General features: G+C 32.2%; 1 protein-coding gene across 1 annotated transcript; it reads left to right on the forward strand.

The window, feature by feature from the left end:
• Positions 1 to 563: 563 nt before the first annotated feature.
• LOC132714236 (bromodomain adjacent to zinc finger domain protein 1A-like) lies at positions 564 to 23697 on the forward strand. The gene is made up of 26 exons (XM_060697041.1): positions 564 to 718; positions 1090 to 1202; positions 2574 to 2849; positions 4377 to 4484; positions 6049 to 6153; positions 6425 to 6512; positions 7013 to 7181; positions 7728 to 7912; positions 8168 to 8263; positions 8667 to 8805; positions 9188 to 9331; positions 9789 to 9884; positions 11077 to 11301; positions 11824 to 11989; positions 13173 to 13283; positions 14735 to 14786; positions 15169 to 16248; positions 16928 to 17040; positions 17409 to 17539; positions 18573 to 18662; positions 19034 to 19293; positions 19720 to 19865; positions 20555 to 20784; positions 21048 to 21248; positions 21823 to 21959; positions 22318 to 23697. Exons 2-26 carry the CDS (start codon positions 1090 to 1092, stop codon positions 22582 to 22584), a joined length of 4728 nt encoding a protein of 1575 aa, XP_060553024.1. The 5' UTR covers positions 564 to 718; the 3' UTR covers positions 22585 to 23697.
• The last annotated feature ends 1719 nt before the right edge of the window (positions 23698 to 25416 follow it).

Raw genomic sequence — 25416 nt, forward strand, 5'->3', positions numbered from 1 at the left:
TGAATGAAAGATATTGTTTAAACTTAGAACGGGTTGTCTTTGCAGTACATTGTCGTTTGTTGATATTTATCATAATAGCTACCTAGGTTTCACATCTACGTGATGCTGCTTAGCAATCAATTCTGATTATGACTAGCAGGCGATACACATAAGTTCTACGCTGTTTCTGATTATTTTATAACATCCCATGTGTCTTAAACATAAATAAAAATGGATTCCTGAAAGAAAGTCCAAAACAGAAAATGTTCCAAGCTCGGTTTGGTAAGTGCAACCTTATTAGCGCCTTAAGCAGTATCTGGGCATACGATATTTTTTATAAAGCATGTTTCTAAAGGTGGTGTCAAGTAAATTTTATTTACAAGTTCGATTCATATAACAATAAACATAAGCTCAGATGAGCTTTTTACACTTATTTAACTTGCAATATTTTCAAATTTGCCGTTTTGACGTTGTTCCTACTACTTTTTTCCAGAAAATAAGTTGTATTTTTTTGTGGGGGTACGTACACAAAGAGAGAAATTAGTGGCGTGTGACCAACTCTTACCCAGTATTTCCCCTTGAAACGGTCTTCAGATTGAAGTCATATTTAGTCTTGTGTGTCAGTCATCAAACATTTTGACCAATCAGCGCCTTTGAATCCTACACGTAAACTCCTCCCATCGCATGTCTGTATTTCGCTGTTCGTCTGCAAAAGGGAAAATAATTGATAAATTTAAAGGTAATTATTCGTTTTTGGTGGTTACAACTTCACAATTAAATTTCACTATCATTCCTCTTTACAAATATACATTAGTTGAAGAATTTCATGCTGTACTTCAAGAGAAAATCACATATTTCTGTACCCTCACCTTAACAAAATCATGAAAAAAATTATCCACAAAGCCTGACCTCGTTGTTCAATCGGAAAAGCTGACGCTGTGACATTGCCTGTAATGTTTCGAGTTGATTAGAAATAATTCTACCGAAAAATACAAATTTGTTTACAATTTGTAAATCGTTTATCTGTTTAAAGTGAAATATAAATAATTTTATTAGTGTAAGTGTGTTTGTGCTTGTAAAACTTCTTTGTTTTTCCCTCCAAAATTTAAGATGCCACTTTTACGAAGGCAGCCATTTCATCGAGAAAAACCACCACCCGATCTTAAACCAGATGAAGAAGTTTTCCATTGTAAACTTACTAGAGAAGTTTTTAGAGATTATGAGTAAGTTATTAGCTACTTTCATTTCAGTATTTCTACTTTCACTTTACATTGCTTTTGTTATGAGAATTTTGAGAATAGAAGAATAAATATTTTCTTGACACACTGGCTTTAAAGTATTATGTTCTAAATATATCCTGATTCTGAGACAGATAAATTGAAATTGAATAATTTTTATGTGTGATAATCTTTCTTGGCTCTATGATTTTAGTGTTGCATCTAGAATTTCAAAATTATGGGTAGCGCTATTATGGGGAATTGTCCCCTACAGCTGAAAAATGTGGGGGATTTGGAACAATTTTGGGGGAAATAAAATTAGGAGTATTGAAAATAATTCATTAATTTACGTTTCGGCAATTTTGACAGCAATTGTACGTCCCCTCAACAACAGAAATAGAAAAATATAGAATATTGACAATTATTTGTTAAGTGTGCAGATCTTACCGTCGATAGAACTGGATGCTCCATGTGTATAACAGTGTTTAAGTGGGCAGCACGAAATACCCAAATATTGCCTTAATATACCCAAATATTGCCCAATCATATTAAAGAATTAGATAAATGTTTAATACTAAAAAAGTGCTGTTTTAATCATTAATACAATATACACTTTCACTAAGATATAATCAGACATACCCAAATATACAATTTTTCCTATCATTGTGTTTTGAACCAAAATACAGTATATGTACTCCATTAAAGCCGTTTTTTTTTTTTAAATAACATGGACACTTGGATATGATATGAAATTTCAACAAAATTACACCTTAAAAAAGTAAGTGTAGATAACAAATATCATATCTTGATTTAAAATTGCAAGTACATTCATAAAGAACCTATATAGTACTAGCAGATAAGCAAATGTCACAACTTTATTTTCTTACAAGATCTTATCTGCCCATTTCAACGGAATGAATGAAAAGTTATAGCAGGTTAAGTCATATTTTTTATAAATATTTATCTATTTCTCATTATAATCTATATTTTATACAAACAAAAATAAATATTGCTATATTTGGGTATATTTTGGTATTTCGTGCCGCCGGTTTAAGTACTTATTTTAGCCATTTGTAGAAAAAGGTGTTAAATTTGTAGTTTTAAGATTTTTAATTGAAAACAAAAACAATTTTTTTTTTATTTATTGTTTGCTAGATAACATTTTTTCACCTGTACCTGTTCAGCAGAAGAATTTAAGTTGTCTTATCCACTAGAATTATAGTGATTTCCGGAATTAATTAATTATTCATTATGATTTTTTGTGTTATAATTCGCCAAAATTTTATAGGTTGAATTAATATTTTTTTTATTGACGCATACTTTTGGAACTTTTCTTGTAAAACATGAAGTTATACAGTGTTTTGATCTGTTATACAGAAAATTCTTTGAGAGGATTATACTATGCAACAGTCTCGTATGGTCATGTGCAGTTACTGGTAGATCAGGTTTGACCTTTCAAGAAGCAGAGGAAAGTGAAGAGAAGGCATTAAAACAACTAGCATCATTTCCTACATGTTTGCAGAAACCCATTTTGTTCCTTGCCAGCAAAACCCAGAGAAGTCGTTTAGCTGACTTAAATGATGATGTATTTGTATTTGCCAAGGACAGATTCTTTAAAGGAGAAACAGTGGATGTTATTACTGGGCCATCTAAGTATGTTGATAATATCTGACATCAGAATTTAAGTAAATGCACAATTTTATTAATTTTTAATGACAAGCATTAATGTACATACATTTATTAAGTGCATTGATTATTAATCCTCTGCTGCATAGCTGGAGGGGGTTATAGGAATGGCCCTGTCTTTTATCCGTAACATTTTCCTGTCTGTTTTAGAACTTAAAGTGCTGAAAACAACCAGGTTGCTGCCTTCAAGGTCAAACTTCAAGGTCAAATATAAATATCTACATTTCTTGTCTGCCCCAGAAGTGTACTTCTAAAAGGTTTTGAAATCACTTTGCAGGGCTTTTTTTCTTCTATAACAGGGGCCGATATAAGGCCCCTTCACAAATCAAAATTGCACTTTTTTTCACAAAGCGATGGCAAAAATTTCAAAATTCCAAAGAGATTTCACAAAATATTGGGAAATTTATCTTCGAGATACATAGTTTACCTTCCGGTAAAACTTGATTTACGCCAATTGAAATAACACAGAAATAGTTTTAACTAAGTCAAATGTTGTTTTTTTTTTTGCATGTTAACCAGGTTAAAGTACCAACTTGAAGCAGATTTTACACAGGTCAGAAATTATATTCAAGCGTTCATAGCAAACTGTTTCCAGTTTCAAAATGCAGCAGAATGCCAAATAATTTGTCTTTTATTTTCATAATTTTATGAAATGTCCCGCTCTTTTTTCCCAAAATGAACAGGCCCATTTACAATTTTGACAAAAAATGCCTTGCTTTGCACAAAGATCACCAGCCTAGGATGATGTACAGAGTGACCTTCAAGGTCAAGGCAGGCCTATTTCAGATCAAATATAAAAGTATACACAATGAATTGATGTATTGAACAGAGCGCTGAAACCAGGAAGCAATCCTGAAGAGTTACCCCATGATAACATTAAAAATATTTTAAGATCAACTTATTCACAAATGGATAATTTTTATGGGACCATGCACAGAGAAGCTCTAAAACCAGGTTGTAAAAAATCTACTGCAGCAATGATGGGAACATGACCTATACCCATAGAATTGGGGGAAAAATGCATGACTGAATTTTGCAGTGGTAAATTAAATGAATTCAAACAATCACTGTGTAGGATGGTATATTGATTTAATGAATGCAAGCAATCATTGTCTAGGATGGCTTCTTCAAACATTTAAGCGCTATAACAGTGAAGAGGCCCTTATTTTCAAAGATTTTAGAATTTTTTATTCAATATTTTTATTCTGTAACTTTAATATTGAGAATTTTTCATGGGGATTGGAAAAGTAATATACTATTTTCAGTTGGGAATATGTCCAAATATCAGCTATAAAATAAACCCCAAAAAGTACCTGGAAATAGTCGTCCTTCAGGCTGCCTTGTTTATATTCAAATGAATTACATTGACAAACTTATCCTATACTGTAAGTTGTTCCAGTTCAGAAGAGATTTTTTTAAATAGTTATTTTCTTAATCATCTTGATGGAAGAAAATCCTGATGTTATCATTGTTATGTTATCATTATTGTTGTAGGAAAGTGTCTAAAGTAATTGATGTAATTGCACCCAGTATTACATCTTTGTCACCCACCGTAAATGGAGACTCAGGAGAAGAACCAATGGACGTGGATGAGGAGAAAAAGTAAGAATGATTTAAAATTATTTATATACTTGGATGTTATCGCTGCTTGTATTTGTGAGCTCTAACATTTATGTACATTTATTAAATTAATAAATCTTATAACATTGAAAACAGTAGTATTTGAAATTACTTGAAAATGAAAACTATTTCCTTTCAGGGATCATTCTAAGGGGCGATTTCCGCGATTTCTCGCAAAAATATCACCAAAATCTCAGAAAAATTTGTGAAATGAGAGAAAATCTCGCACGGCAATTTGAGCCGGAAAATGTCTAAACACAATCTAAGGAATGCTAAAATTACACAAAAATATGATGAAAAATTCACGATTCCCATCAAGAATTTAATTTCAAATTGTTTATTAACGAAATCGATGTAAAAAACTCCAAAAAGTAGTCCAACACTTTGAATTATTTAGCCTAAAATAATTGCCGATCGGAGACCGCAAATTCACCGTACAGAAATAAGGTATGATGGCTAACCTTTATCTATCTGTAAGTCGAGAATTTACACAAAACACTTTTAATTGATTTTAATAAAAAAATTTAGACACAGACTAACATAAAAATGGACATGTCAAAAATAAATCTACCGGTAAAATTTGTCTTCTAAATGTCACATCAACCACGGTAAATTTTGCCGTAAAGAACAAATTTAAAAATTTTGTTTTACGATTCCTGATGAAATAGCCGATAATAAATGTTCTTTTATTGAACAAAAATATTTAATTTTATATAATTGCAATCAGCAACAGCTAGAATTGTGAATGTTTCAGCGGAAAACAGACAAATATTCATTTGTCACATATTTTCGCGATGTCGTGATTAAAAAAAAATTCTAAAAGGAAGCCGAGTGTTATTTAAAGGTGTTTTATAACACTAAAAATGATGTTTATGAATAAAAATTACTTTAGTTATTGTTTATATTTGTGGATATGGAGATATTTGTCATTATGTATTCAGGTATATTTTTTAATGGAGGGAGGTGTGTGAAGAGAATCATAAAGAAAACAAAATGAAAGGTTATAAAAATATTCTTCAAATCTCAACAATCACTTCTGTACAGTACAGTGTTGTCCATTAGGAACATTGACTGCAAAAATAGTTGTAGTAGATATCCATGTATAATTCTTTTATATTTCAGAATAAAGGTGTTATATTTATTTTCACAATTAGAATTTTATTATGTTTAAAAAATCACAAAAGAAAAGGCATAAGATGTGTTAAAAAAGTGAAAACAAAAATCACTGTAATAAACAGATCTACATCTTCTTATATCCTCATTAGATAAACAATGTTTATATGTACAGTGATTTTTAAAAAGTTAGAAATTTCCATATTTTTAACCTCGCCCATCATGAAAATTAAATCTCTCAAGAAAATCTAATTTCTCTCATCAAAATGTCTCAAATGAGAGAAAATCTCTCACTAAAAATCCTGACCAGGATGATCCCTGCCTTTGAACATTAACCCTTAAGGCTAGAGTAAAGAACAATATGGAGTATTAAAGTCTTGAAAAAAATTGCTGTTATATTTGACCATATGATCATCATTGTAATTTATTTCAGAACCCCAGAGAAAAAGAAAGATGGTTTGAAACCAGAGACTTTCAAGTATGTTGTTAAAGCCAATGAAAAGACTGCTGCAAGCACAGTTTCTTTCAAAATGATCAGGTAAGTGTTCTTGTAACACGTTCCAATCATTGTTGTTTGTTTAGTTAAAGCAATAAACAAAAATCCAAAAAGGAAGCCTGCTTTCCGTCAGTATGCATATGCATGAAAAATAGTTTTGGATAATGCCTTCAAAGAGATAAAAATGTATTCATGATATCCCATGAGGTCATTTAACAACTGTTAGAAAAAAAAATAAGATTGACCTCTTTGTCATGTTATTTGTTTGCTTTCTTTTTTGCAATGAAGGGAACAAGTTATTTTTATTTTTCAGTCGTAAAAAAGGCTTGCTAACCAGAGACAAGTGTAAATTGTTTCTGAAACAGAGCTGTGAAAATGAAGATGGAATGTGGAAAGTCAAGGTATATGTAATCATCAATCTTTCAAATGCTAGTTCTCATTGCTTACTTTCTCATGTAAATGTGAATTTCGTGATATTTAGCCTACTCAAATTTACACAGATCTGTAAATTGCTCCTCCAGTGACTGTAAGTTCTGTCATGTGAGGGAGCTATCCAGCTAGCTTATTGTAAGTGGGTGGCCAGTGCCTGTTCCTGTCTGTAATTATGCGTGGAGGGGCACGCACCTTTTAGCTTCCTCCACCAGAAGAGTATGACAGGCTTGGTGTGATGTTAAATTAAACAAACCATATTATTATGATCAGAATGTAAGTAAATTGGAATGAATAGGCAATAAAAGTAACCAACAATGTGTGTATAACCAAATACAAAAAATTATATGCAAATCTAATAGAATAAATGCAAATGCCAATGATCTTGTATATTCCTAAGTTCAGAATGTTTCAAGTGGACTTAGATATGCTTTATGGTAATCTCATTGTCTCATTTATTAAATGTTTACAGAAAGCAAAAGTGAAGAAGTTCCACTTGGATACTGTGAAGTTTGAGGATATTTTTAGTGGACCAATGCCTCAGTTTGAGTTCTCAGAGATCAAAGTTAAGAAGCCGCCAGCTCCTAAAAAAGAATCAAAGGAACCATCTCCAGCTCCTGCGAAAAAAAGTGTTGACAACGGTATATGTTTATGTTTTTTCTGAGAAATTAGTTTAAAGCCAAAGTCATTTAAAATAATTCTGTTTAGGAAAACAAATATAATGGTATTGAATTTGCCTTCCAGGGCTTTTTTTTCACAGGTTGGGGAAGCAGCCCAGACCTTAATTTTGGGGGGAAATTACACGATACATTTGCAAAAGGGGAAGAAAAAACTTACTGTAAATTCAATTTTTGGGGAAAACTGCATGATTTTAAAGAATTTTTCTTTGGGGAAGCAGCCCTTTACCGGCCCCTATTATAGAAGGAAAAAAGGCCCTGCCTTCATCATTACTAATTTTTATATGAAGTGTACATTTATGGTGGTTGATGAAGCTATAGATACATGTACATGAGAAAAATGTTTCTAATCTGAACAGTTGTAAAAGTATATTATGCATTTCATCCTTAACATAATGCCAGTTAATAGCTGTGCTCATTATGGATGTATATAGGTAAATAGGCCTGTTCACTGATATTGAGATGATAATTTATGAGAAGATATTTCAACAAAGACTTTATATATTGTAGCCTCTAAGAAAGCAGTTAATGCTCCTCAACTTACACTGGAAGAGCTTAAAGCATTGAGAGAACAGGATAGACTTCAAAGAGAAAAAGAGAAAGAAGAAAAACTTGCTCAGAAAATTAAAGAAAGAGAAGAACTTAGACGGAAGTTTGAAGAGGAAAAAGAAAAGAGAAAGCAAGAAAAGGCTATGGTATGATACTGCATTTCAGATAAAAATTTTTTATTATTTTCCTGCATAATAAGTATATTGTTTGATAGAGAATTCTGAGTTTTGTTTGTCTATGCTACAAGAGTTATGTGCCATGGTAACAGAATCTACAGTGTAACAAACTGGCCATGTGATTGAATAATGTGCTTTTTCATATATTGTTGATAACGTTTTGTATTTCATTTTCGCCAAGCTTTTATTAAGCAATAAAATGTACATGTATTATTGTATCATAAGGAAATGGAGAAGAAGCGTGAGGAGAAAAGAATACAAGCTGAGTTATGGAGGGAATGGAGTCGTCATAGAGATGACCTTGAATGTGATGATCTCAAGGTAACCTTCAACGCTCAATAAATGTTCATGTAGTTCAAAGTATTACAGTTTTACCTTTATGGTGCCTGTTTAAACAACAAAAATTATTGAAAAATAGAAGTATGTAAAAAATAGGGGCAAGAAATTTAAGATGGTGTATTAAGTACTTGTGTTTTTAACTATTTTTTTTTGCATATTTTGACCTTTTGATAATTTATATGGATTTAAAATTCTATTTGCAATGTGTAAAATGTTTTTTTTGTTCACTTCACAGTATTTTATTTTTAAATACATTTTCAAAATTTTCATGAAAAATGCATGAATCTGGAGGCATTCTGCTTTAATGCAGGGGGGGTCTCTAGTAGGGTTTCTACTGTATTTTCATTTATTCATTTAAGCAACTTTATGAATGTTTGATATACAGGTATTACCAGAACCAACTGCTGTACAGTGTCGCTTACCTGCAGAATATTTTGGGGATGCTGTTATGGTGGTAGAATTTGTTAACTGCTTTAGCTCAATATTTGATCTCAAAGCCAGCTTTCCTAAAGGTTTTACACTAAGTAAGTCATGATAATGTATTAATAATACAAGGGACTTATTAGATTGAGAAGTAACAGCTGACAGTCCAAAAAGCAGAAAATTCTTTAATGCAATTAAATTTATGTTCTTTTAAAGTGCCTGGTTGTGTCTTGTATTCCTTGACTGTTAATGCTAGGAGTTTTCATTGTGACATTTTGATTGTTTCTTTTAAATTTAGATCAGAAGGCATGGATAACTAAAACTTAATATTTAATCCTTGGCTTGATTTTTATCAGGCACGGACACTGATTAAATATTCTGTTCCCTATTTCGACATACTGACTTTAGTCCTGTAGTTTTACCAGTTTCGATAATTGGTTCTGTTATGTATTTTGATAATTGGATATGTTGTTTATTTTTCAGAGACGTTAAACGAAGCTTTGTTAGAAACTGATGCTGGTGGATTAATGGCTGATCTGTTGTTAATGATGTTGACAGCTGTGTTCAGTCTACAAGAAGAAGAGGAAGAAGAAGAAGCAGAGTTGACTAAAGAAGGCAAACAACAAGGTAGAATAACTCTATATAATCTCAACATCTTAAGATATGTTAGTATGCTTATTTACTTGGATATTGTTTGAAGAATGTTACTGATCTGAGCCTTGTTTATCAGCTCCAGTTTGGAGTTCTAATGCTTAGAACCTTAAACCTAGTCCTGAGTTGATAAGTTATTCACATCAACACCACAAATAGGTGATCAGTAGCCTATGAACATTGTTCATACTGTTTTGACTCTTTCACAACCACAAACAGACAAATAATAGAGTTCACTAAAACTACCTGTGAAATGAAAGTTCTCTATTTTTACCTTTTTTGTTTCGGAGAAAATGTCAAGCTATTATGATTGCTGCAGCAACCGTGGGGTTGTTAGGTTTGTCGTGCAAAAAATTCAATGTAGCACATTCATTTTTCAATGTATATTATTCATTTATCAATGTATACAACAGTAAATTTTGAACTGCTGCAGATATGGCAGAAGAGAATATAGCAGCCTCGGACATGTCTATGAACCAGTTGATAGATGTAGCTACTTCCATGTCGCATCTTCCTCTTATATCACATGGTAAGTGAATAATACATAGTACACTGTTACATACAGCTTCTGTAAATGGTCTTGAGCTGTACTACATATTTGCTTGAGAATGATATTGACCAGGGTTCACAAGTGTTGTAAAATTACTTTTAGAGTCACTAGCCCTGCAGGTTAGTAGCTGATAAATTCTAAAAGTAGGTGTTAGTTTTCTGGTTGCAAACTGCTTGTTAATACTACAAAAGCAGAAATTTTGATTCCTGATTCATTCAATGTTACGTATTAAATGTTTTAGGTGTAACTCCGGCACAATTTTGTTTTCATTATTAATATTACAAATGGGTATACAAATGTTCTACTAATGTGTTTGTGCAAATTCTGTAAATGTTTTAGTTGGGCAAAAAGAAATATAGTTCTGTTTCAGGTCTCCCGACCGACCCTCTTTATTTTTGCCTTTCCGGGTTTAAAAAAATGTTTAAACATCAAACTTAAACTAAATTGGTGATAACACAGTCACTGCTTATAATCAACAGTAATTAATACATTTATGTGACATGATATGCAGCTCCATTGGACATAGTGCCCTCTCTTTTGCCAATGTACATGAACAGCATCATAATAAATTTAGCATAATTTCCACTTTTCAATCAGCGAGTTTAAAAAGTTTACACTCTGAATCAGCTTACCATATTTGACAATAACTACACACAACATCATATTGACCTTGTAAATGTACTTGCATATTAATTAAAACACAACAGAAGCACAAGTAAATGCCTCAATACATGTATGTGTGCATCTAGCTAAAAGCGGCATTGGTGTCTTTGATGTTCTTTGAATAGCAGTTGCACAAAGTTCATTCAGATATAAGAATATTAGAAACTGTATATTAAACATATATTTGTTCTGTTCCTTGAAGTATGACCATTCAGTGTTTAATATAATACACATGTAAGATTTACCTACATACCTACCCTATCTTTTTTGGGGCTGGAGACCAGAAACAGAATTTTAACTCTTTTTTGGCCTCAGGTAAATAATGTTCCCACCTTCAGATTTGATTGTTTAATTAAATTATGAGTCTCTGTTTCTTTATATTCATTCATAGTTCCTTATTATTGAAAAAGTTTTGAAAGTGAATTAAATATATCTATTCTCTATTATGCAGGAGAAATACTGGTAAATTTTAGTATATGATTTGATTTAATGTTGATCACTGATGTAGGTACGACATTGAGAAAACTTCCCTTAGACAACTTTACTTTGACTGAGATTTTGCGTCTACACATACTGGCTTCTGGTGCTCAAGGCAACATGGCTAATGCAAAGTTTAGGTACCAGCAGAGAGGTGGTTACATGCCTATTGATGATGCAGGTCTAGACTTTAAGAAAAGGGAACCAGAAATTGTCAGCAAGTTAGCCATTGAAAACATCTATGATCTTTCACCTGGTAAGAAAATATTGATAAAACTGAAGTATTTGTTATTTATTCATATGTGAAAATAATAACCTGAAGAAAATCTAATGCCTTTTTGTGTACAGTACTGAAAGTTATGCTGTGTATTGATCCATATTTATTGATTGTATGTAATAAACACCAAGAATGACTGTTAAGAGATTAATATTCGAAATTTAAGTAACCTTCAGAGATTGGCACATACACAAAATCATTGCTAATTGGATAAAATCCCACTTTAAATAGCAGAATGATATTTTGTTCCAGAACATTTTATTCTGTATATGTACATGTACAATATTCATGTGCGTTAAATGATAGAGGTATTCTAAGTTAGAACAGTTTCAAAAATCAACAGTAAGATTTTGATTGTTTTATTTCTTGATCAATTTTATCAAAATATTTTATAAGATACAACTTTTACACTTCAACTAAATATTTGTTTGCCTAAGTTCAGCTTTTAGTATCATACTAAAGATTAGGAAAGAAATTGTATGATAAAATGTGTATTTACAGAAGAGAAACTGAAGCTGTTGACTGTGTTAGCTGACCAATTCCTTACATATGCTGCAACAAGAGATATAATAGAAGACAACTTTGACAAGTTGAGACAGTTAAAGAATGACCTGAAACAGTTACAATGGGGGGAACAGAAAAGGGAGAGAGAAGAGGCAGCTAACAGGTATCTCAAATATAACAACTTGTTATTTCCCATCAACATAATGAGGAGGGAGTTGGGCTATATTGGAATCACTTTTGTCCCATTGTCCATCTGTCACAGCTGTGTCTTCTCTGTAAATCTTATATTCAGCAAGGTGCGGTACAGAACCCATGCATTGTTTGCTCAGTCAGGGTCACACTAAAGGTCTAATGTCAGACAATTTATTGTCAGCTCTATAAATTCTATACCCCTTGTAGGAGTTTCTTCAATCTGATTAAAGTCAGCTCTAAATCACGCTTCGCTTTTACATATGAGCGTGACCATATACAAAATTATTTCTGGTGACTTTTCACACAGCCAATCATCGGCAAGCTTTCATAATTTTGAAAGCGATGTTGTTTCTTATTTTAACCCTGGGAAAACCAATACGGAGGAAGTAATATTCACAATTTCATGAACAAACATGGCATTGTCCATATAGCCGACAGGTAAACAGGCGAAGCAATCTTTCCCATTAAAAATTGACTATATTTTTTCAAATAATTTGTTAAAAATTAATTCCAACATTTTCCTTTATAACAAAAATCAACAATTTGTTTAACTTCGACGTATAACAGTATTTTGATACTTCTTCTAATGCCTATGTAAAAACTGGTTTGATTGCATGGCTAAAATAGCTTTCTCGGGGAATCCGAATTATAAAGAAGGTGAAACATATACGGTCGTCATCAGATCTTCATAAAAGAAATAAATAGATCTGAAATTTATTTAGATTGGAGTTTTTTAAAACTGATGAAATGATTGGGTACCTAAGTTTTCAGGGGAAACAAGCTCCAGTATTTAGCTTGACTATTAGAAGAATAGGGAGAGCTATTGTACACACACAGGCATCATCATCACACTTTGGTTAAGTTTTTGTGTGCAAGTTAGTATTTCTAAAACTACTGGAGGGAATGGATTGAAACTTCACTCACTAATTTGAGAGCATGATAAGTCACTGAACATAGAAAATTCTACATTACCAAGGCTCTTGTATTACTAACAAGCACTGAGAATAGTCTAGTTTACTGACCTACTGACAGCTTGTCTTACTTTTATTCCCTTGTTCAATTTAAACGAAGAGAATCTTTAAAAAAAAAATTAAAAATTAATTCAAATTGTTATATCATGTGAATGATGAATTTTTCTGTATAATGTATATCAGGTATAAAGCCAAGTTGGAGGAGAAACAACGTGAGCGAGATATCAATGAAAAGAGGAGAGTTGTGAAATTCAAGAAGAGAGAGGAGATGATAAGAAAGGATGAAGCATTAAAGTAAGTTTTCAGCATAAGTTTCCTGCAATTAATTTTTATGCCCCCACAATGTGGGAGCATATAGCGTTGCACTTGTCCGTTCGTCCGTATGTCCCGAAATCTTGTGAATGCAACTCCTCTTAAACCGGATGGCAGATTTGCTTAAACTTACAGGGATGAACAACCTTAATGTGTAGATGGTAGTAAAGGAAGGAATTTTCCCTGCGACCAAATTTTACAGAATTATGGCCCTTTGTTGATTTTTTCACTATATACTATGTAGAAATTTTGTGAATGCAACTCCTCTTAAACCGGATGGCAGATTTTGCTTAAACTTCCAGGGATGAACAACCTTAATGTGTAGATGGCAGTTAAGGAAGGAATTTTTGCTGCAACCAAATTTAACAGAATTATGGCCCTTTGTTGATTTTTTCGTTATATACTATGTAGAAATTTTGTGAATGCAACTCCTCTTAAACCGGATGGCAGATTTTGCTTAAACTTCCAGGGATGAACAACCTTAATGTGTAGATGGTAGTAAAGGAAGGAATTTTTGCTGCGACCAAATTTAACAGAATTATGGCCCTTTGTTGATTTTTAGTTTTCAACTTGTGGCACATGTAGTCCAAAAAATATTTGACCTAGAGTCATAAGATTGACTGAACAGTGGTGTGTGGGGGCATCCGTGTCCTATGGACACATTTCTAGTTACTTATGTATTTTTTATGCCTTAGGCATACAGTAATGAACCGTTAGTATGAGGTTAATAAAGTTCAGTATTGACTCCACAGTGTACAGAACCTCATATTATTGTATGGTAATTAGTGGATAATTGGTTCTATTTGTGACTTAAAATCTATTTATCTGGCAGAATTTCACTAATAGTGTGAGTGATAAGCTTTGCCAAACTTTTTGTTGGCTAAATATTAACTTGTTTAATTTTGAAAATTTGTAACTTTATAATAAAAGATTATTGATGCTAGTTATTCTTTATGACATGTATCTCGATTCAAATAACATTACTTCACTAAAATAGAAAGTTATATAAGAATGAATTACTTTTGCGTTTGCTTAGCCTTTGAATGTTTGACATCTTGATATGTGCATTTTTTTTATCGCTCTTTAATGAAAACAGTAGAAAGTCAATGGTCTTTACTTAGGAATAAATTATTTTTTAAAAATTGTTTTTCTTGAAAATGTTATATATCTTACATTTTTAATAGCCATATTTTTAGTTTTCTCACTTCTCAGTGTGATATTAACATATTCAGTGAAAACAAAGTTCTTTATGTATCAGTGGCTCTTGTCCTTTTTAAACATATAGCTTTAAAGTCTACATTTAACTTTTATAAGTTGTGTTAGGTACTAAAATAGCTGTCAAAATCCATCATTTTTGCTGTTGTCAGAAAAAAATGTGTTGTATTTTATCTTTATTTTAAAGACCATTTTCTTACAATATATTTTCTTTTCAGGAATGGAGCTGAACCTGGACAAGATTTGCTAGATCTGGCTACAGAAATTGAGGTATGATATTCACATATATTTCACAGAACAAGATAGGACTTCCTTACTAAAAGAATCAGAAGGTATTAAATTAAAAGTGGCTTGACGGCAGTGATTTTTCTCACTTAATAGGGAAGAGGCCTTAACCTCTTGATTTTAGGAAATATTATCGCTAGAATTGCTAATTTGGGAAGTAAAAAAGCAGGTTTAAGATCAGTTTTGGGAAAAGTGCATGATTTTAAAGAACTTTCAATTGGGAAGAGGGCTTTTATCGGAGTCTGTTATTATATATAAGCAGGAAGTTCACTGGTCAAGAATAGCCTGTTAACAATATGATGTACCAGTATTACTGATACTGTTATTATGACAGTATGATAAAATAGTTATTTCATTTGTTATTCAGGTAGCTGAGAAAGAGTTGGCAGAACTAGAGGCTTCTATGCCGTCCGCGGAGGAGACAGAAAAGCTGAGAACAGAGGAAGATGATGCTGAGGCTGATAAGAAGGCTGAATATATGTCCAAGGAGCGAGATTTTGTAGACAGTATACTAGATCTCCAACACGGCAATGCTGTATACCCTATAGGACGTGATAGAATGTACAGGAGGTACTGGATGTTTAAATCTATACCTGGAATCTTTGTAGAAGATGATGAACGTCATGTTGCACCTGAATTACTCAATGTTATACAACAAAATCCACTGGGGAGTACCTTTAATTTGAATGATCCTTTTACAGCTCCACCAAAGCTCAATCAAACTAAGCCTCAGGCATCAGCGGAATCCCCTGCTCCTGCTCTTACTCAGGAAAATAAAGATGGAAGTGATAAAGAAAATGACTCAATGAATGCATCTCTAAACAATAGTGCTGTAGGAGATGGTAATACTAGTCTTGGTGTTCAGTCTGCAAATACTAGTCTAGTGAATAATACAAAAGACGTTGTTGATGAAAGCAGTGCAGAAAATAAAGATGAAAATAAAGCACAGAAAGAGAATGGAAGTGCAATAGTTATAAGTGATGATGAAGACTCTAAACCTCCAATGTTAGAACTTGAACAAAAAATTGAATCACCAATTGTCATTGAAACACCAGCAGTAAAACAGATTAATGAAATTGCTAAACATAAATATAAATGGGCTTTCTATAGGAGCGAAGAAGATCTAGAAGCATTGATACTTTCTCTTAATGGCCGTGGATTTCGTGAACGTGCTCTTAAAAATGCAATTTTAGAACACAAAAGTAAAATTTTGGATAAAATTTCAAAGGTTCCTGTTGATATTTTACATATATCTGAGGAGGGCAAAAACGATGATGAAAATGGTGAAAGTACAAAGTTAATGACAATGGAATGGAAGAGAGGTCGTAGAAATGTAACTGGTATGATGCACAATGATTCAGCACATGAAGGTCTTGAACTGAATTTAAGGGAGATGATCTTAGATTTAGAGGAAAGGATACATGTTGGTACTCTAGGCCATCTAAGAGTAAGTTTGATTGCTTAATTACTTAAACTACAGATTTTATTGTGCAAAACCTTAATTTGAATTTCATTAGGCCTCAAAAATAAAATCAGTCTAGTTGTTTTTATCACTGTACATGTACAATATATACCCCAGTTTTAAAGAGGGACTAGTTGGATCACAGTTCTATAGCAGAGAACTAGTTTAGCTTCATGCTCCATTTTGATGTTTTACCCCTTTATTTGACAGCCAAATAAAAAATGTTGTCCCTAGCTAGAAATTGGTATATTTCCCCTGAATTTGCTATAATTTCCACTGAAATGCTCTCTGCACATTCTCCACCAGAACAATGACTTTACAGCAGCTGACTTGCATCAGCTAGTTGATAAATTCAATTGGCTGAAAGACAGAAAGCTATCCCTATAGATAGTTTTTGCTATGTACCATGCATGTTGAATTGAACTGAAATTGAAATTTTATAAAATGGGTTGTTAAATTCCATTCTCAGAATTTGAAAATTGAAAAAAAGAGAATTACTGTTATATGTTTAAATGATGCAAAAAAGCAACAAATTCAGGTGCAATAAGTTTGATATAATTGTAAAATATGTTTCCTTCATAATGTCAATCAGATTGTGCATGAGATAAACTGCCTGTATTAAATTGTTTTATAGTAATCATAAATTATTATGTTGATTATGTAGGTTTCAGACAGAGGAAAATGGAGAGATTCTATAGAAAATGGAGCTTACGAACCATGTACAGACGATATCTTGTTTAAGAAAGACGTTAAAGAAAACACAGAAGAAAGTTCAAAGTAAGTTTAAGGTCAACAGTAAGTTATAGGGAGGGTATAATATCTAAAATGTAAAGCATCTTTTATTTTGCTTAACTTATTTAGCATTTAAAGCCTAGTTTGTCCTCCAGTCTGTCTTAAGGTTCCACTTATACACAATTGTTAAATTTAATAACTGATATATATATTTGGTGATGCGTACTGCCTTTGATACTAGTTCAAGGTTTATAGGATTACTAAGGCTAAAAAACAGATTTTCTGATAATAAGGCAATGTATTAAGCTGTGTCAAAGCAAGAGTGTTGCATAATTATATTCTTGTTTTAGGAGCTTTATCTGAACTGTACAGGAAATGTTGAATTTATTTTTAAATTGTTTATCTCTTTTAAGTGTTGATGGAGAAGACATGGATATGTCAACAGAGGAGGCAAATTACACCATGGCTATAGCTAAAGATATGGCAAAGGCTGTAGTACAGATTGCTAGAGGAATTGAACCTAAATACATGCAACCACCCTTGGGTTAGTTACTCCTTGTTTGTAGTAAGAGCTGTATCTGTTTCTTGTAGAAATCAAATCTTGTTTGCAGAGTCTCAATTCTAGGACATGTGATTGCAGGATTCACGCTACTTTGTCAAAAAAGCGCATGTTTTAAACATGTGAAATTTCTACATCTGAATTTCTAAACTTATCGAAATTTTCAAGATTTTTATTCATTCATTGGACATTATGATATACATGATATATTTCTTTTGTAAGCCTGTTAAGAAATTCCCTCCGATTTTTGAATTTCTAGAATTAGCACTGTTGTTTGACAACACAAAGTCATTCACAGTTGATTACACTAAGAATGAGTTTTCTGTAGGACATTTTGCCTTGCTTTGGCAGATCAGGTCAAACCTTTAACTTGATAAATGTTGCAAAATGAAAGCTGAAATAAAACCATGGATTAGATTGAAGAATATTTTTTTTACAACTCTGCATTGACATATTTTACTGTTTAAAGTAGTGATTACATATTTTGATATTATGTAAATAAGCATGTTTGGTAAATAATGAAAATATGATTTTTTTGTAAGTTATATCATTGACTAATGGAGGTTCATTTTCCGGCGTATCAAACAATAAAAAATCAACAAGTACAAAATATCTTTTACCTATTAAAGACGTTTTCTGGAGTTTTTTATATAGACATATAGGCAAAATCAAAACTGTTCAATAGAATTTCTTTAAACTTGGCATGTTGTTAGAATATGATAACAGAAACATTTTAAACGGGGAAAAAATGGGGTCACCGTTCTCTATACAGATTAACAGTATAACTTATGTACAAAGTAATTCATTTGACAATTTTTACAGATCTACTCTTCTTTACAATGTGGACAGAAGAACTTATATCCCCTCTGACCACTCTAACATCTGTTCAGAAACAGAGATTGGTCCAATATAAACATTGTCTTCCATTTTTAACACCATCACACTGGGCATTAAAAATTGAGCATGTTACAACAGGGTGGCAGTGTAATTTAAATGATTTTCATATATATATAAACAGGTGATGATGATAAAACTAAACTAGCAAAACAGAAGGCTGACAAAAAAGAAGAGCAGAAGAAAAAGAAGAAAGATGATGATGACAGTGATGGTAATTTAAATTTTTTCCATGGTTGTATTTGTAAAGTTATTTATCACTGCTAAATATGCATCACTAATTAGAAATCTTTCAACAAATGACCATTAGGTTATGAAAAACATCATTATTTTACTGTACATTTGTGTACTTAAATTTTTATAAAATATTTCATCAGTTATATAGCTTTATACACTTTATTTGTACCAAATTTGATTTGTATATTTATATACAAATGTTTGTTAACATGTAGTGTTTTGTGTAGTCTTTGTTTGTTTTCATCTAGTATTTTGTGTAGACTTTATGTATACTTTGCATTTTATGAGCAAAGTTTATTAATCTAGTAATAAAATTAATTACATGTACATACATTTCTTATAATTCAGATGATGATGAAGATTCAATGATGCAGAAAACACCAAAGAAATCAGTGATGGAGCGTTGGGAAGATTCCTGTCTACTTAGTACTAGTCTAGCTCAAGTGTTCTTGCATCTGTCTACCTTAGAGAGATCTGTTACATGGTCTAAATCAATTCTTCATACACGTTGTAGAATCTGTCGGAGGAAATGTGATCCAGAGAAAATCCTCCTGTGTGATCAATGTGATCGTGGACATCACATGTACTGCCTTAAACCACCGCTCAAAGTAAAAATACACATAATTAATGTACATTTTATGCCTGTCTTGGACAACAATGTAATGAAAATCTTTACATCGATTTTTAATTCTTAAAAAAAACTTGACTATCCATTTGATTGATTTTATAATATATTTTTTTTAAGATATAAGATAATAAGTTTGTAAGAAATAATATACTAAATGTACACTTTGGTTATTTTCAAAGAAATATAATATCAATATAAGATGATGGTCACTAACATGGTACATCTATGCCACACTTTAAAAAGTTTCATAAAAAAGAATGTTTGTCTGTGTCACAGTATGAAATTAAATGTTGAAATCACTATTGTTACCAGTATATTTAATATGAGAAACCAGCAACATTGAAAATCATAAATGTTAAACCATGTTGAATATTTGAATTATGTAGTAATGAGAAGACCATTTCAGCATGTACCTCAAGGTGAGTGGTTCTGTCCAGATTGTCGACCAAAGGATGTAAAACGTAGTCCTAGAAAGGGAAGACGACGAACATTCAGTGAGAGAGAAGAAGTGTCAAGTGGTGAGGAGGAGGAATCAGAGGCAGAAATAGAAAGGTTAAAATATAATTATTTATTGAAATATTATATATACTGTAACTCTGTTTTATCGGCGCAACTCTATTACCAACATACTCTCAGTATTTTGTCATGTGCGGTCATGCATATGTTGAAGTTAAAAATATTTGACCTCATTTAATAAAAAATGTAATGATTAGTTGAATTTGTACACAGAATATTGATTATTAAATTCGTGAATGATATTTTATGCAGACATATAGGAAAAGTTAAGTAAGCCGATAATACGGAGTCCCATGCTACACTGCAACAGCATTTCATTCACTGCAGTAGCTAACTTATGATAACAAAGCCCTTTAAAGTTATCCTATTGATATAGTTATGAATGTATAACTTCAGCAGCAGAAAAGTGCCATTTGTTACTACGTTTTTCCTGATTTTGATAAAATTTAGAAAAGAATAATGATAGTTATACCTTATACTGCTATATTGAATTATATTTTGTATGTTAAACTGTGAAGTATTATTTCCAATGATTCCAATATCAAGCATATTACCAATATAGTATCTGTTGACTGAGTGAATACAGAGACTGTCCAGATTGTATCCTCCTGCTGTAAGCAAGCCATATCACAGCTTGCATACAAATTATACACTTCATAGTAATATTATGTTGGATGTAAAGATAAATTTTTTGTCATGATATCCTTAATGGTCGATATTTACAGTGGTGAGGAGGAGGCCGAGGATGAGGCTAGTTCAGATGAGGAGAATGATAGTCTATGTGCTGTATGTAGTAAATCTGGCAAGCTCATCTGCTGTGACAATTGTCCCCTCTCATATCATCTCACATGTGCTAAACCTCAACTTAAGAAGATTCCTAAAGGCAAATGGTTGTGTCAGATTTGCTCTGGTACTGACACTAAGGCTGGAAAAATAAAGATGAACCTCGGAAAAGGTGAGCAACTATTACATCTAAGATAAGTAGTTTGTCACTTGTAGAAAAAATGTTAATTACTGGTTAGTTATCCAGGAAAACTGGTTAAGTGGAACAACTGCAGAAATATGACCAAATATGTGTAAAAATCAGCTAAAAAACCAAATCATCAAGCAAGACAAGTGTCATAATATAACCATTGTGTTTAATGTTTTGTATATTATTTGAAACAGCTGACATTGTAGTTTTTATATCATTAATGCTGATATGCTATTTAATCTAAGGTAAGAAGAAGAAAAGTAGTCCAAAACTGACACCAAACTCGAGTAGACAATCATCAAGACGAGGTAGTCCACGAGATAGTCCTGTCACTGTAAACTCAGGGAGAAAACGAAAAAGGGAAGACTCCCCAATGGTTGAGGAAAAACCTAAAATGAAGAGAAATGCAAAATCAACATCGAAACTTGTACAAGAAGTTAAATCTGGTAATTTTCTATGATTTCATGATTTAATCCAAATTAGATGTTTGAAAAAGAAATTTACAACTACCATGAAAAAGAAATATACAACTACCAGTTAATCCATTATCCATTTGGAGATGAAATTTTAATTTTAATCTTGCAGTGTATGGATAGTGAAACTGATACAACATACATTGTTTAGAATTTATAGCTTTTGAAATTTTGATATGCTTTGCTTGTTTATATGGAATTTTGATGATTGACCACTGTATTTCCGATTAATTTTTCTATGCTTTACATGTTTTATTGTAAATCATTTATATGAATTGTATATAGTTTAAAGTGACTTATAGGCCCAACGTGGCCGGGTGTTGTAATTTGTTATATGTATGTTTATTATATTGTACATAACACAATGTCACTATAATAAAATTTGCTTACTTACTTACTTACATGTACTTGACAGATTGATGTAGAATTCTCTATGTGGGCTTTACCTTCAGTCAAAATCAATATTTTGAATAAAATTTTGGATAAATAAAGTCTGTGGTACTTATTTATAAAATCCATCAAGATATGCTATAAACACTTATTTCAGATGAGCCGAAACATTATGTAAGCAGTTCAAGGGGAAATACAAAGGTACAACAATTAAAGATGTTAGAAGATGTTGTTCTGGGCATGATGGAGGAAGATGAAGCCTGGCCATTCCTCAGACCAGTCAACAAGAAAGATGTGAGTTCTTTACTACCAGTATCTTCTTACCTGATATCTCTCAATCATAGTCTTTTTAAAGAAACAGATAAACAGCCCTTCTTATTCAAAACAACATGTTGACATAGAGGGAACATCTCCTTTCTGTTATAAGTCAAAATATCTGAAACCATTAGTTTTGTGTGGTTGGTTGGTTTAACAGCACACCAACACAAATTAGGTCATATTGCGACAGCAAGCTTTTGCCACAATTATACTTGGTTGTTTGAGATAGAAGTGATGCCTAAAAGTTTGTAATTGTATTGCTGTTAAAAGGCATATGAAAATCCTTGAATATTGGAGAAGGCATTGTCAGTGGCATTTTTCCCGTCTTTTTCAGGCACCTGATTATTATGAAATAATCAAGAAACCAATGGATTTCCAAACAATAAAAAACAAAATCAACAAGTTTATGTATACAGATCCTGCTGAAATAGTAGAAGATACACGACAGATCTTTACTAACTGTATAGAATACAATAAACGTACAACACAGGAGTTCAAGGCTGGTGCTAACATGTCTAAACTGTTTGAGAAGAGAATGAAGAATCTAGAGGAGTCTGCTGCTACAAATGGTCCCTCGGGAAAACGTGCCAGAACTAAATAATCATGACAGAACTGGTTACAACTTGTATAGCTTCATCATTTGGTGCAAAATGGCATAATTTAGTAAAATCTTCCTTTGTGTAGTTCCATAATGGAAATTTAAAATCATATTGGTTATTGTAAAGATGTTTTGGTATGGTTGTGTCATGTAATAAGATAAAGGTGTGCTTTTAATCAACATTCCATTACTTGCATGACATTGTTTTTAAATACATCATGGGGATAATTAGAGGGATCATCTTTATAAACTTGGAATAGTAGAAAGTAGTCCGATATTGTAATGTTTATAGCACATTTCTGTATTCATGTATATAATTATATATATTTATAAGTTACAGATATTTATATTGTGTCACATGCAATACAAGTAGTTAAAAAGCACTAGATTTTGTGTAGATGTGATAGTTTAGTACATTTTGTTCTTTTTCTTCTCAAATACCTCAGTTTTTGTTTAAAGTTTAGAGTTTAATTCACCTGCCTTCCAAAGATATGCATATGTTTTTAAGTGAAATTTTGTTCTTTAGTTTAATATTTTAGTATTATATTTTTGAAATCGTCCTGTTTCTTTTGTAACTTACAAGTAATTATATATATACTGTGCTACATGGAAATAATGTGTGAATCGTTTAATAAAGTATGAAACTTAAAACTCTATGTATATAAGAAGAAAGTCTTCCCTTAACTTAATTGTGAAGAGTGATTGAAGAAAAACATCATTACAAGCTTGTGAAAATTTGGCAAATATTTCAGATTTGTGATGTACTTTTTGAGATGATGATCACACTTATGTACAAGTTCCATAAAAAAAGTAACCTGCAGATATATGTTGAATATTATAAACTAATAACTACAGTTTCTACAGTGTCTCTAATGAACAAATTACATTAGTATCCAAGTTAAGTCATTGCATATAGGACATGTAGGTTTATATTTGTAAGTGATACAATAATTTTCCATGATACTGTACGATTTATAGTTTGTATCTTTTATGTTAAACTTTAAGATTTTCGGCAAGCATAGAAGTGGTATCTATTTGTATATTTGTAATTTGGATGTATTTATTTTTGATGCTGTGTCAATATGTGACTTGACATAATAAATGTCTTCAAAGGTCTGCTTTTGTTATTTTTTACCAGTTAAAAGCACAGAAAGAGTAGCAGCAACATATAGGGATCACTTTTCTGTTGTCTCTCCGTCCTTCACAAAAGTTTTCTAGACTACTCCTCATCCAAACTTTGCAGAAAGGAGTATCAAGTCTAGTTGTGGACCCTTTTAATACACCCATGAACATGTTGCAAGTACGATAGCTTGATGCAGGTATAACTTACTATATAAATGTCAATTTTAAACCGGAACAGTTGAATAAGGGTGACATTGACACAAAATACGCCCGTCGCAAAAGCTTTAGGTGCAGATGTGGACGATACGAAGTGTGGCAGTCAAGTTGGTCCCTATGCATATTTTTGTATATTTAGGTCACCAGAACAGAAGGTTCAGGGTGAGCTATTATTATCAAAGGGGGATACCCTGCGTCTGTCAACATTCATCTAAGAAATTGCTGGGCAAATTGAATTCTAGAGCTAAAAATAGAAAAAACCTTTAAACACCTACTGACTTTATTGATGGATGATCACCAAACTTTGTAGCATTCCCAGGCAGTCTTTTATCAAATTTGCTCTTATTAATTTGATTTGCCCCTATTAGAGGCTGCTAAAGCTGAAAATAGAAAAACCTTTAAACATCTTTTTTCACTGAACTAGTTGATGGATGATCGCCAAACTTTGTAACATTCTTAGGTAGCAAATTTGATTGGCCCCTTTTTAGGGGCCTCTAAAGCTGAAAGTAGATATCTTCTACTGAACTAATTGATGGATGATCACCAAACTGTAGCATTCTTAGGTAGTCTGATAAAAAAGGCTCCAGTATGAAATTAGAAAGTGTGAGTTGACATGCTTTACTTGCCAGATATACAGCAACAATAAACTTGGCTATTTGTGGACGATTGCTTTTTTTTCTTCCTCATTTCCTTTTTTATGAAGAAAAATTCAAGGGCCGTAAGTGATGATGTGTCACCTAATGCTAGCCATAACTCTGCGAAAATCATTCAACCTAAAAATCTGAGTAATATGCACAAGAATTTGAGCTATCAATCAATCCTGTAAAGTTTCATTGAAATTGCATTAGTGATGTAACAGGAGTAGTCAAGACAAAATTAAAATCATTAAAGGGCCAAAACTCTTGACAAAAATCAATGAACCAAAAAATGTTGATGAGATACACAACTAGACATGGTATTGATCATTCCCCTAAAGTTTTGATGAAATTGCACCAGTAGCTTCTGAGTAGTAGTCCAGACAAACTTTTGTGTTATTGGCAACACAAAAAAAAACCACCTCAATATCTCCGCCAAAAATCATTCAACATAAGTCACTAAGTGGTATAAGAGAAGTAATTCTGACAAACTTTATTAACACCCTTTTCAACTGGCCAAAATTAATTAAAGTGGAAAACCCATGTAATATGCATAAGTCCAGATAAACTTTACTTCGACAAAATTCATTAAACCATAAAAAGCCAATGATATGCACAACTCGACTTGCTACTGATCATTCCTGTAAAGTTTGGATGAAATTGCATAGTCACCAGTAGTTAATGAGTAGTCCGGACAAGTTTTGTGAAGGACAAAGACAACGTAGTGATCCCTTTATGTCGCCACTACTCCATAGAGGCGACACAAAAACCAATCAGTGTCATGAAACTATAACTAGAGGGACAAGTTGAGCTGGATTTGCCTTTTGGCAAGTTCATTTGAAATATTATGTCTTACACTGAA

Source organism: Ruditapes philippinarum, unplaced genomic scaffold, assembly GCF_026571515.1.
Source record: "Ruditapes philippinarum isolate M1 unplaced genomic scaffold, ASM2657151v2 ctg35_1_1_1_1, whole genome shotgun sequence".
Taxonomy (NCBI): domain Eukaryota; kingdom Metazoa; phylum Mollusca; class Bivalvia; order Venerida; family Veneridae; genus Ruditapes; species Ruditapes philippinarum.